This window comes from Spermophilus citellus (genome assembly GCF_964194105.1).
Source record: "Spermophilus citellus genome assembly, chromosome: 14".
NCBI lineage: Eukaryota > Metazoa > Chordata > Mammalia > Rodentia > Sciuridae > Spermophilus > Spermophilus citellus.
The window spans coordinates 55,387,398-55,400,883 of NC_138194.1; the positions used below are offsets into that span (position 1 = coordinate 55,387,398).

The following is a 13,486-nucleotide window of genomic DNA, read 5'->3' on the forward strand; positions in this document are numbered from 1 at the left end:
CAAAGAGTTTGCTTATGAATTTTCAATCCCTTTGAAGGGAGGCTAGTGTCTGGAAATGACTGAGTTTACCAGCCTGTCATGAAAGGCTTCCTGTTGTATGAATATGGTGTTAAACTCCTAAGCATATTTTCAGAACAACTGACAGCACATCATGAAAAGAAAGAGCATGCTACAATATTTTTATTGACAGAGTTTCTCAAGCTTTTTTATTTACTTATGAGAATAATTTTACGTTTTTCACTTTTTAAGTCATGGGATCTAAGCTACAAATATACAAGTGAATATCATGATATTTTCATAGACAGATACCTTCAACTAGCATTACAGAGTTTTATAAAAACAGAAGTCTATATTTGTTTCACCTGATTTTTAAAATTATTTTATTTGTTTTAATTAGTTATAGGTGACAGTAGAATGCATTTATGCACTTTGATGTATCATACATAGATGAGGTATAATTTCTCATTTTTCTGATTGTACATGTTGTAGAATCACATTGGTCATGCAATCACAAATATACATAAAGTAATATTGTCTGTTTGGTTCTACTATCCTTCCTATCCCCACATTCCCTCCCCTCCCCTCCCTTCACTCCTTTCTGTCTAATCTTAGGTAACTCTGTTCTTCTCTCTAATCCCCCTCCTATTGTGAATTAGCATCATCGCATATTAGAGAAAACATTCAGCCTTTGGTTTTTTGGGATTGGCTTGTTTCGCTTACCATGATATTCTCCAACTCCATCCATTTTCCAGCAAATACCATAGTTTCACTCTTCTTTAAAGCTGAGTAATATTCCATTGAATATATATATCACATTTTTTATCCATTCACTTGTGTTTTTGTCCCAAGTATATTACATCTGAAAGACTCAGACACTTGATTTTTCTTGTGCCTTATTCTAAAACATGCAAGAGTCAGTCTTAATGATTAATTCTCAGATCTGTTCTTTACTCAGAACCTAAATTATAACCCCTAAATTATATAGAATTTGAAATTCTAATTGGAGTGTCTAATAATATTCTCATACTCAATAATCCACCAACCTGTTCTGCTTTCCCACCAGATATCAGCTTCCAATTTTTGCCAAATGCACTCATTCACCAAAACCTACTGCTTCTGCTCATATTAACCAACATAATTTACCATTTTTATTCTCATTTTCTTTTTAAATTATTAGTTATTCATCACTAAAAAATATAAAACACTTGAGTAATAAATAATAATTTTATAATGTAAACCCATATTTCTTTTCCCCAACTTAGGAAACAGTACTTTGTCATGCAATTTTAAGGTCCCTTGGATGTCCTCCCAAATCCCACACTCTCTTCTTCCTTTTCAGAGGCAATCCTCTACTGAATTCATTGCTCATCTCTGCTTTCTTTTCTTTCTACATAGTGTTTAATTTTGCAATTTCATTTACATAAAAGGGTTCATACTCTCAATGTTTTCCTATGAAATTATTTTTGTTCAGAATTATGTTCCTGCTGTTCATTAATACATCAGTCATGTTATCTCTGGTTCTAATTCTGTATGTTTATAATTCAGATATCTATAAATGTCATTTTTTGCATATACACATTAGGAGTGTGTGTGTCAGTTTGGGGGTTTACTAAGTTTTCTAATATGTTACATTGGTCCTCTCTCTCTCTCTCTCTCTCTCTCTCTCTCTGTATGTGTGTGTATGTGTGTGTGTGTGTGTGTGTGTGTGTGTGTATACGCTTTATAGTATTTCTTTTCATAAAAACATCTCAGTTTATTTCTCACATCTCCTGGAAATTGATGTTGTATTTTTGTACAGTTTTTTTTTTTTTTTTTTTTACCCAGTGTACTATAACAAACACTCTGTCACATATCTTACGGTACATAAGTGCAAGACTTTTTGAGGTTCACAAACCTCCTGGATCATACAGTTGAACATTCTAAGTTTATTAAAAGCTGAAAATTTATTTTCCATAATAGTTTCATTAATTTACATTTATACTTGTATCGTACACATTTTCCAATTGTTAGAAAACCTCAATGGCACTTGAAATTGGCACTTGAAGTTGTTGAAAATTCAGTAGTTTCAATTATAATTCCTGGTGTTTTAACTTACGTTTCCTATTACTAATGAAACTGAGCATTATTTCATGTGTTTCTTTGCCATTGCTTTTCTTCTTCTTCAAGTGCATTTAGTAGATTTTGCTTAATTTTCTCTTTGGTATTTTGACAAATCCTGTGATATAAATGTGTTCTTTATATATTCAAAAACCAAATCCTTTATCAAGGACATTTTGTCCAATTTGCTGTTCTTTTCACTGTCTTTAAGCAACTTTTGATGAACAGAAATTCTTAATTTCAATACAGTAGAATTTACCTGTTTTATGTGTTAAGGCTAGTGATTTCTATGTCTGGTTTAAGATTATCCTTCCATACTTTGAGCTCATAAAGTTTTTCTATTTTATTGCCTCCTAAAATTTTTATATTTTTGTCTTTCATATTTACGCATTAGTAATTGATATTTTTTTGGTCTAGGGTATGATAGAGGTCCAGTTTTATATTTGCCCTTGTGAGGAAGCAATTGTTATAGCACCATTTATTTAAAAGCCTATATTTTCCTCAAAGATCTTCTAGGCAAGTTCTGTGAAAATTCAGATATCCATATATGCCAATAGATGCATATATAGATATGTCATATGGGATTGTGAGTTTGGAAGTCCCTATTCTGTTCAATTGTCCCCTGTTCTCTTGTGCTAATACTACAGTCTTGATCATCATAGCTAGAAAAATAAATCTTGATAAGGCAACTTTACCAACTCTTTTCCTTTTTCTAAATGTATCATAGCTATATTTGGTCTCTGTGGTATCATATAAATTCTAGTATCAACTTTTCAAACTGTGCATACACATAAAAAGTTATTGTGGGGTTTTGTTGAAATGGCATGGAATCCATAAATCAACTTGGGGAAGATTGACATATATGTTTTCCAATTTCTCTGTATTTGTGTAAATTTACTGTAAAATCTTTCAATGTGGTTTTATACTTTTCTTCATTAAGTTCCTTCAATTTTTCTGATAGGTTTACTCTTAGGTACTTTATATTGTGTGTGTGTGTGTGTGTGTGTGAGAGAGAGAGAGAGAGAGAGAGAGAGAGAGAGAGAGAGAGATTTGCTTTAAACTATGTGTTAAACATATGTATTGTTGTATAGGGAAATGCATTTGAATTTTGTATAATTGGCTTGGCATCCAATCAACATACTGAACTTTCTAATTAATTATAACAATCTGTGGGCTTGGGGAAGGAGGTTATATTGACCAGAAATTACTGACAGTTTCATATCTTCTTTCCTATATCTAATATTGCATTCCTGACTTAATACACTGATTAGGTTATCAAGAGCAATCTTACATGGAGATAGTTATGGTAGATGCCATTTTAAAGTCCCTGATCTTGAAGAAAACTTGTTCAATGTCTCATTATTGGTTACAACATTTACTGTACATGTTTTGTAGATATCCTTTATTAAATAAGAAATTGTCTTCTCTTTCTCCTGATAAAATCCTTGACAACAACTCCCTCATCTCCACACCATCTCATGTCCCCTCTGACCCAAAAGAGTAGGAAAACTAAAACCCAGGTTCTGGCCTCAACAAATGTCTTTAAGGGCATGCCAGGTTCAGTGTCTAATCCCATTTAATTTTGTTTTTACTCATATGTAGGATATTTTTCAAACTCCTTACTTTTCTTGCTAGCTTCATGTTGTATTTATTTTAAGGGATATACTTATATTTCATTCATAGTGTTTTCAGTGGTAGATGACTAGGTGTATTTAGTCCACTGCACTAGCAATAGAAGTCTTCCCTTTCTTTTCTTTCCAAATACACTTTCTTTGAAGTGTCTATCCTTTAGATTTTCCTTTTTAATCATTCTTTGGAAATTTTAACTTTATTTTATCTATTTGTTTATTGCATTTCCCAAACCTTCTTCACCCAACATCCCAATTTCTTTAAAATGGGTCTAGATATTTCTTTAGTTCAAGGTTGATCAATTATATATACAATATATATATATATATATATATATATATATATATATATATATAACACACCCACTGTCATGTATTTAGGCATCTTCTATGTGTCTCAGGGACTCAATCATATCCTCAGTTAATGAAGGCAAAGGATATGTTCCTTTCTCCCTCTGACCACCCCAGAATTCTGTAGCTTCACATTCAAGTTGCTGAGGATGTTTTGTTGTTCCCTAAGTAAATATGGTCCATATTATGATTACATGCTTCTAGTTTCTTTTTCTATGTAAGTGGAAAAGGCATTTTGGGAAATTTAATAACCCTTTTTATGATTAACGCTTTATTTCATACAAACCTTTATGTACACTGAGACGTTCTTGGCAAGAAGTGAAAATCAGAAAGATATATCATTCTCTCTTGGTGAATGCACTTGTTCACCAAAACCTACTGTTTCTGACGGGATGATTTGCTAACACATAATTTATCATTTTATTCTCATTTTTATTTTTAATTATTAGTTACTGAAAATAAAATGCATGAAATACTGAAATTATTTAAAAAAATCATAATGCAAACCCATGTTTCCTTTACCCAACTTGGGAAACAGTACTTCATGATGCAGTTTTACAGTAACCTTGGATGTCCTCCCAGGTCCAACATGCTGATTCCCTCTACCTTGCTCAGCATTTTTTTTCATAATGCTAATCATTTTCTAATATGTTATATATTTTTCCTGTTGTGTTTGTTTCTTACTGTCTACCTACCCCCAATAAAACATAACTTCCACAAGAACAAGAATCTATTTTATCATGACATGTCCCAAACTGTACCTGGCATCAAATAGGCACTCACTAAATACATGTTGAATGAATGAATGGCATACAGCATTTTCATAATCAAATGGAAAAAAAAACTCCATGATTTTCTTTTCTAAAACCGTTTACTTTTTTAATCAATGCTATTTTATTCTGTTTGCAGATATCAACATGGCAGGGGAACCCAAACCATACAGACCAAAACCCGGAAACAAGAGGCCCCTTTCTGCACTTTACAGGTACCTAAACCATCTCTTTTATGTGATATGTAGTGGTAAAAATGTCTTACAACTTTTTAAGACAATATTTCATGTAAGGAATCAACTTTTTTTTGACTCATGTTTTTTACTGGCATAAAGTAGAAGAGAATGTTGTTGAGCATCACACAGATATATCATGCAACATTTCCAGGAATCTTGAACAACTAACATTCTTATGTCTGCTCATATAACCATCTGCAACCCACTTTTCCAATAACATCTAATAAAAGTCTCTGATTCTGCCTGACAGGTATAAAGGTCAATGTTGAATAATTACTACATGCCATGTACTATCGGGGTTTTACATATGTTGTTTAATTTAATTTTCAAAACAATCTTACAATGTAGATCAAGAACCTTAGATTCAGTTTCTTAGTGATTTTTCTCAAGGTTATATCTCTGGTAAGTAATTGTCCTAGTACTCAAACTCAAGCCTTCAGACAACATACTCCAAATTGTTTCCACTCAATGGCTCAGCCTCTTTCATTGCACTGTACACGTTCTTGTCATTTCCATTTCTCCAAAATAACAAATAGAATTCTTCTCTTCTTCAGAGAGACATATCCAATTCCTTTAGCCTTTCCTATAGTTACTTAGAACTGAGTCAATTTAACATTGTTTTTGTCCTGTTACATGCCTCAGTTTATCAGTGTCCACACCTATATTTAGAATTCCTGGTGGGTAGAGTAAACTAGATTTAGCAACTTTGTTGCTCTGTATGTACCTCTACTAAGTTAAATAAAATTCTGTTGATCTGAGCAAGAAAAGAGTGAACTCATATAATTTTCAGCTCTTGAAAAACAGCCACTTTGAAAAATAATCATGTTCCGTTGTCCCACTTCACATACTTTGCCACTGGTTTTTGTATTGTTAAGTGCTGACTTCGCATCTGTCTCTGCAAAATTCCCTTTTGTTAGATATAGCCAATTGTTCCAGGCTATTGAGATTGCCTGTCATCCAATTTATTAGGTCTTCTCCCAGATACGTATCATCGTTCACATCCATAGCCATAGAACTAACGTAAGTGTTGAGCAAGGCTTCCTATTTTACTAATATCATTTGGATAAAGGAGAATTAAGTTATATGTGTTAGATTACATTCAGATACAGTATAGTATAGGGAGAGTTCAGCTAAGGAGACCTCGAGCTATTTTCTAGTCCTTGTTCTCTGAAAACAAGCATATCTCCTTTTCAGCCCAGCACAGCCTCATTTCCTAAACAATAAAATAAGGGTCAGAACTAGATCACTTTCTAAGGTTCTATTCACACCTAACCCCTTCAGGGCTCTCTAGTATGCAACTATCAGAGATTTTTTTTAAAGCTGTATTGAAATATATAGCTTCATTTCCCTTGTTATTTTGGCTCTTTTACTTTATTTCATCTTAATAAGATATTTTATATAAAACGTAGAAAGCACAGGAAATAACAAACATTAATATAAGCCTGTGGCTAATTATCAACGTTAAAGAGCAGAGATGAACTCATCAACAAGGCAAAAGATACTTTCTGTACCTTGTTTGCAATAAAGGACAATATTGATTTAAAAAACTGGGCAATGCAGACTAATTTTTGATCATGTTCATTTTTTAACGTATTAGCCATAGCTAATACAAAACATTTGAAAAGTCACATATTCAAATATTAACAAAACAAGCTGGCCATGTGTAGCTTTTTTGGTTTTTTTTCCCTCTCATCAAAGTTATACCAGTGTCTATGCCACAATATTAATTTTCATATTTCCCTCTTCTCAGATTGTTTTGATTTCCTTATGATAATGGAAGCTCATGACAGACAACAAATGTTGTTTTAACTGTTACTTTCTCTTACTAAGTTATGTTCAATTATAAATTCAAAAGAATTAGAAACAATTTCAGTTAAATATGCTGTACTGTAGACAAATCACATTAGTGGGGAAATGCTTATTTATCCTGCTTGCATCTGTTCACAGAAATTTAAAACTGGGGTACAGTGAAATTGAAAAACAGTAACAAAGGGAATAAAAGGGAACAAATGTGCAGTTGAGAAAGCCCTTTTATATACATTTTCTCATGCTTACACAAGCTTAATAATAGTACTTCACTTTTATATGGAAAACTATATTTTCCTAGTCATTCTTCATCTGTTCATCATAGAACTCACAAAGCTGGAATTACATGCCTTGCTTTACAAATGAGAAACCTAAGTTACCAAGACAATAAAGGATCTGCTCTAGTAAAATAACAAGATTGGTAACTGAACTCTAGTCTTCAGCCTTCAGTTCGGGTGATTTTGCCTCTAGACCACAGCTCTTTGCATTCACCACCTCAGCAATTCAGATTATAAAAAACAGAGCTTTTCTAGTCACCAGTAATCAGTCACATTTCTATCTATGAATACTATGCCAGCAGGTGGCAAAGGAAACATTATGCACTATATACTTCATGGGAATAAGAAGGTTGACGCCTACTTATGTAATCATAGACACAGATTTTGAACTTTAGGTTGTTTATCTAACAATATTTGCATAATTATCTTGAAAGTATAACATTGCATAACAGATGAAGTAAGCTAGCTCAATATAAAGAATATGGCAGCAAATTGGAATGGGGATAGTCTCTGCTTTCCTATTCTTTTATCTTAAATGAAAGAGCTGGAACAGTTCCATTTGTTCTTTCTTTCATTCATGCATTCATTCATATAAAATATATTCAATACATTTATTGTGGTCTGTAAACTGTGGTAGCTACTTTTCTAGCCAACTGGCACAAAATACCAACCTGTAGGGTGAGAAGAGAGCATAATGAAATAAAAGTAAGTTATTTGGTCAGTTTTATTCTGCAGTTCTCCAGGTCCATCAGTTTACCAACAAAAGACATAATTTCATTGTTCTTAATGGCTGAATGCAACTGCCGTGTGTGTGTGTGTGTGTGTGTGTGTGTGTGTGTATCACACTTTATATATATCCATTCATCTGTTAACAGACATCTAGGCTGGTTCTGTAACTTTATTATTGTAAATTGTGCTGCTACAAATATTGAAATTCAGATATCACTAGTATGCTGATTCCAGTTCTTTTGGATAAATGCCAAAGAGTGACAAAACTAGGTCATATGGTGGTTCTATCCATAATCTTATTTTTTTTTTATTTTTTGTAGTTGTTGATGGACAGAATGCCTTTATTTTAGTTGTTTATTTATGTTTTTATGTGGTGCTGAGAATCCAACCCAGTGCCTCACACATTCTAGGCAAGCACTCTATCACTGAGCTATAGCCCCAGCCTAATCTTTAAGAGAGTCTCCATATTGAGTTCCATTGTTGATGTAGTAATTTGCAGCCCCACCAACAATGAAGTGTCTGTTTCTCCGCACAATCTCTCCAATGGTTATTATTACTTACATTATTGATGATTGCCGTTCTAACAGTTACGAGATGAAATCCCAATGTAGTTTTGATTTGCATTTCCTTGGTTGCCCAGAATGTTGAACATTTGTTTTTCATATATTTGTTGACCATTTGATTTCTTCTTTTGAGAAATGTCTGTTTGGCTCATTTGCACACTTATTGGTTCAGTTTGTTGTTGTTTTCTTTTGATTCGATTTTTGCTGTGAATATTTTTGGTGTTCTTTTTCAGATTATGGATATTGATCTTTTGTCAAAAGAGTAGCTGGCAGGGATTGTCTCCCATTCTTTAGACCCTTTTTACACATGAAATAGGCCAAATTATGCTAAACTTACATGAGACTATATCACAGTGAATCCCATTTTTATGTATAAATACAATGTACCAATTAAAAATAAATAAATAAATGGAAGGCTAGTAGAGTGGAAGAACAGGATCAGGGGAACTATGAAGGGAAATAAAAAAATAAAATGAGCAATTTATGTTATGTGCATACATGAATATGTCACAATGATTCCCAGTACTTTGTATAATTATAATGCAGCAATTTAAAAAATGAAAATCAAGTTATTGGTACAAAAATAATCTGTAATTCACCTTTGTGCCCTAAACTGCTTTGTCTCCATAACTATATTCTGTGGGGGACTATAACTGATCTGCTAAAAGACCTTCTTTATCTGCATCTACTTTATCTTCATCATCAGCCACAAAGCAGTATTCACAAGGGATGTGGAATATCCACTGAAACACAAGAGGGTTGCTTTGTTTCTTCTTTTAATAAGATTTTTACATTAGCCCAACAAAGTTCCATAAGTGGTTACTAGGTGCTTAATTTACATGGTATTCAAAGAAGATGCAAAAAAGAAACACAGTGAGGCTTAACAAATCTCAACTGTCTTATGCATGAGTTAGAAGCATAAACAAATGAGGACAACCCAAGAGAAGTAAACATTAATGAGTTGCTGATTCTGTCTAAGGGGAAGTGAAAAGTCTGGGAAAGCTACAGGATGAAAAGGATACTTGAACAAACAGTCATTGCCTCTGCAGACAAAGGCAAAGGTGGACATGCTGAGCAAAGTGCAGGGGCAGAAGCATAGAAATAAGGAAGAGTACCTCATGGTGGGAGCCAGGGGAGGCTAACTTGGTGGAGAATGTGTAAAGGGAACATTCCAATGGCCCAGGCTGTGAATATCCATATACAGCAGATAAAATAAATTTGACTTTTATTCTGAAGACAAGAAGGAATCATTTAAATATGTTGACTGATTGAAAATGGGCTATGGGGGAGTGTGAGTCACAGATATCCAAGATTTCTAGCTTAGGCAACTAGGGGTATGAGCGTGTGATTCAGATAGAAGAAACAGAAAGATGTGATAAGCAGTGGTGAGCTCAGGTATAAAGTTGAGGGAAGGAAGTAAAAATAAATTATTTCAGTCTTGTACGTGAATCCATAAAGACAGACAATTCATTAAAATAGTACTTGCAATAAAAAGGTCTCCCATTAGAGCCTATCTGTAAATGAAACATAATTAATCATTTGTGAACATTTCATAAATATTGGATCTAGTCCTAATGGTGAGTGGCTAATCCATTCTCTAGAGAAAATAATGTAACTTTTAATAAATTGCTGCTTCAAATGTGCAATGTACATCCATGGTGCTCTGAAATAATGATTCTCCCCCAGGAAGTAAGTTTTTCAGCATGCCAAGTTCCAATTAATGCTAAATAATTGCTAAAAGAGAAAAATTGTATGATGGTTTTGCTTCTGCCTATAAAATAGACCTTTTCTCTCTGGTTTGAGTAAAACCAACAAAGATACCAAAGAACAACTATTTATGAAAGTTTAACAAATAGAGGTGATTCACCTGCAGGTATACCTCCTGGTTACAGGAAAGTGTTTAGTAAGGTAATACAAAAAGTGTCATCTCTCTGATTTCATTGAGATTATTAGGTACCGTTCCCAAATATGATTTAGTGGCAATCATATACATGCCTTTTGTAGCAACCTTCCAACCCTAGAGAGGTGACCATGGGAATCAAGAATTGGATTTACCATGCAAGTAAATCAAGACTCCTTAAGTTTGCCAAAGGATAACCAATAGCTACTGGTGTCTCCATTTTAAGAGCATCATGATTGGTGGTGGTAGCCATGAATCTCACTATGAGAGCTTTCATGATCGAAAAACTTTCAGAGTACTGACAAACAAAGGTGATTCTTAAACAAAATATCTCTGGGGATTTATTTTCTATTCAATCTATGTGAGTTCTGATGTCATCTTCATGATGTCTGTGGCTCATATGGGAAGGGGAGCCTGAATTAGGGGACGACCTGAAATATCACCTAGAACCTTGACAATAGAAGTGAAAGTCACGGAAGCTAATTTAACTAATTCTAAGAGTAAAAATCAATATGGAGAAAAAGAATCCTGGACATCTCTACTTCATTGACTTGTGCAGTTTGCTGAGAGATGTTTACCAATTAGGTATTGATCATTTTATTTGTTTTCTGTCGCCTTTTATAATGTCAAGGATAATACACATTCTCTTTCAGAATCTTACTACTTCTGCCCAGGCAAAGGCTTTCTTCCATTTTACTTACCTCGCTTGGTTGGTCCACTCAGAAAGCCATCCAAGAACACGTTCTCTGGCTTAAAAGGGGGAGTGTGAGAAAGAGAGGGAAATGTGTTCTCCAGCACCCCATGCTAACACATCATGTCTAGTTGAAATAGACACAAAGCAGGCACTGACAGGCCTACCAGGTTTATTTTGAAAGTGTGTTTTTGCCGAGTCTGGGTAGAAATTACAGGATTATAGCTCCTGTTCCACTTGTTCCTGTGCAACCAAATCACTGACATACAATTGCAGATATACACAAGAGAAAATAGGAAAAAAGTATACTTCTAAAATTCAAAGCTGAATTTTCATTCATTTGAATAATTAAGGGTGAATTCTAATTCAGAGTTCCCAAATGAATGTTGACAAGCTTTTATATCAGAAAAGGTCCCAAACATTCACTTTATTGATAGTTTAAATTGTGCATGTTTCCTAGGAGTATGTTCAGTGGAGAGAGTATTAGGCAGGCATGGCTTCTAACACAATCAGTATTACCAAGAGTTTGACCTTGATGGTCAAGTTGAATGACTTCTCATATTCTTTGGTCCCATAAAGAAAGATATAAAAGTTTCCTGAAAGATACTATCTTTTAGGAGCCTAGAACTCAATATTATAGATACTCTACAAATTTTATCTATGCTTATTATGATGATCACTCAAAGAAAAATATGTACAATAAAGTATTTTAGAATGTTATTTTAAGTGACTCTTTAGCAATGATGATATTGCTAAAATTCACACAACTAAATGGGTTAATGTTTCATATAACTTCCTAAAGAGAAAACTTTTTTTAAAAAAGATTACTTTTACTTATAGCATAGTCCCCATAATTTTACACTAAGCAAATGTAACTTATAGACCTTTTCATTTAAACTGTTTAAAGAAATGCTGACACAACACCCATTAAAATAGTTCTGCCTCAGGCAATTCTCTGCTAAGTTAAAGAATGGCCTATTTGCAATTTTTCTGATATATTTTTAATGCATAAATATCCATGATTATCTTCTTGCATGTAGAAAGAATATGACAGGGGTACGGGGAGATGGGATAGTGCAATTCTTTAATACAGAGATTCCATCTCTAAGACTTTCATAAGTTATATTGTTAGTCTTCAGGTTGTTAGAAAGACTATATTTCTATTTGTTTGATTTGAGGTAGTTTTAGATAAAACTAAAGGAAACGAAACCATGTGGCCAATCTTAAAAAACAGAAAAACAACAAGAACCAAGAATTGCATGGGAATTAAGAGATGGGTAGACCAAGTAGGATCAGGCAAAAGTTAAATTATACCAAGGAAACTTATACAATGACAAAGTGATAAATGTGAGCAACTTAGCTATGAGATTTCTGGCAGTCAAGTCTGAAAAGGAAGCATAATAATTTATGTAACTGTGTAGTAAATGAAAATACTTAGTGAAAGAAAGTACTCAAATATATAAGGATTTTTTTCTGTCCTCTGACAGAAACTTATTATGTAGGCTTTTATATAAAATCATCTAAACAGAATAGCAGGTACTACCCTAAGCAACATTGACACAATACATACACACACCAAAAAATTATTAAGGCAGATGGTATTTTTCTCATGAAATCTTGCAATAGAAGTTAAGGATGAACTTACACAAAGCAAGATAAAGCAAGCCACAAAGGATTTCTTTCTACCTCTCATAAGGTAATTTACCATCCTGTGAATTCCTCAACAAATTTGACAACCGGTAAAATTTTAGGAGTTGTGTTCCAGACAGTTTGATCTACAGAATAGGCTTGGGTTCAAGGTACCCACATAGCTGCACACTGGAAGGAGACACTGGTTAACACTTGGTTGGCTTGTCTACCCAGCCTTAAGGACCAGAAAGGGAAAAAGAAAAAGAAAAAAGGATCATGCTTGGGGATTTGGGGATCTGCAACCTTTTACACAGAGACCCGTTTAACCTAATACTTGATACCTCTCCTTTGGGATAGGAAGAAATGGAAAAGGAATGATAAATCTAGTACATGATTGAACCATTACAATTTTATTTCATCTTTCTTGTCTTTTGGCAGACACAAAGAAAGACAACTGGATTTCACCCTGCTGTTAATTTTCCTGCACTTTAGAAACTGCAGCTTGTCTTGAGCTTGTTGTTTTCCTTCATACCTGAAAACAGGGTTTTCTTTTGAACAGAAGGTCTCCTCATTAGCAGGACTCATGCTATGGCCTTTTGTGCCACAGATTCCTTGCATCTTGCTGTTTGTCTTCTACATAGTTTATTGAGGTCACAGCACAGAAAACGACACTGCTAGTTCCCACTGAAGCTTAGTAGGAAAGTAGAAATGTAGGCATCTCACTTTGCTCCCTGACTGGAGGAAGATACATTGTGGGTTTTATCTTCCAAAGAGCAATGCCCTCCCTTGCTCTAAGTTGGAATGTTTA

The 13,486-nt window shown here is 33.9% G+C and overlaps 1 protein-coding gene across 1 annotated transcript in view; it reads left to right on the forward strand.

The window, feature by feature from the left end:
- The window catches only part of RALYL (RALY RNA binding protein like), a gene marked incomplete at both ends in the record, with an annotated part of 341,755 nt that overhangs the window by 229,731 nt on the left and 98,538 nt on the right, over positions 1 to 13,486 (forward strand). The window contains one exon of the mRNA XM_081265866.1: positions 4,986 to 5,061. Within this exon, the coding sequence (XP_081121992.1) occupies positions 4,986 to 5,061 (76 nt within the window). The remainder of the gene's footprint in view (positions 1 to 4,985; positions 5,062 to 13,486) is intronic.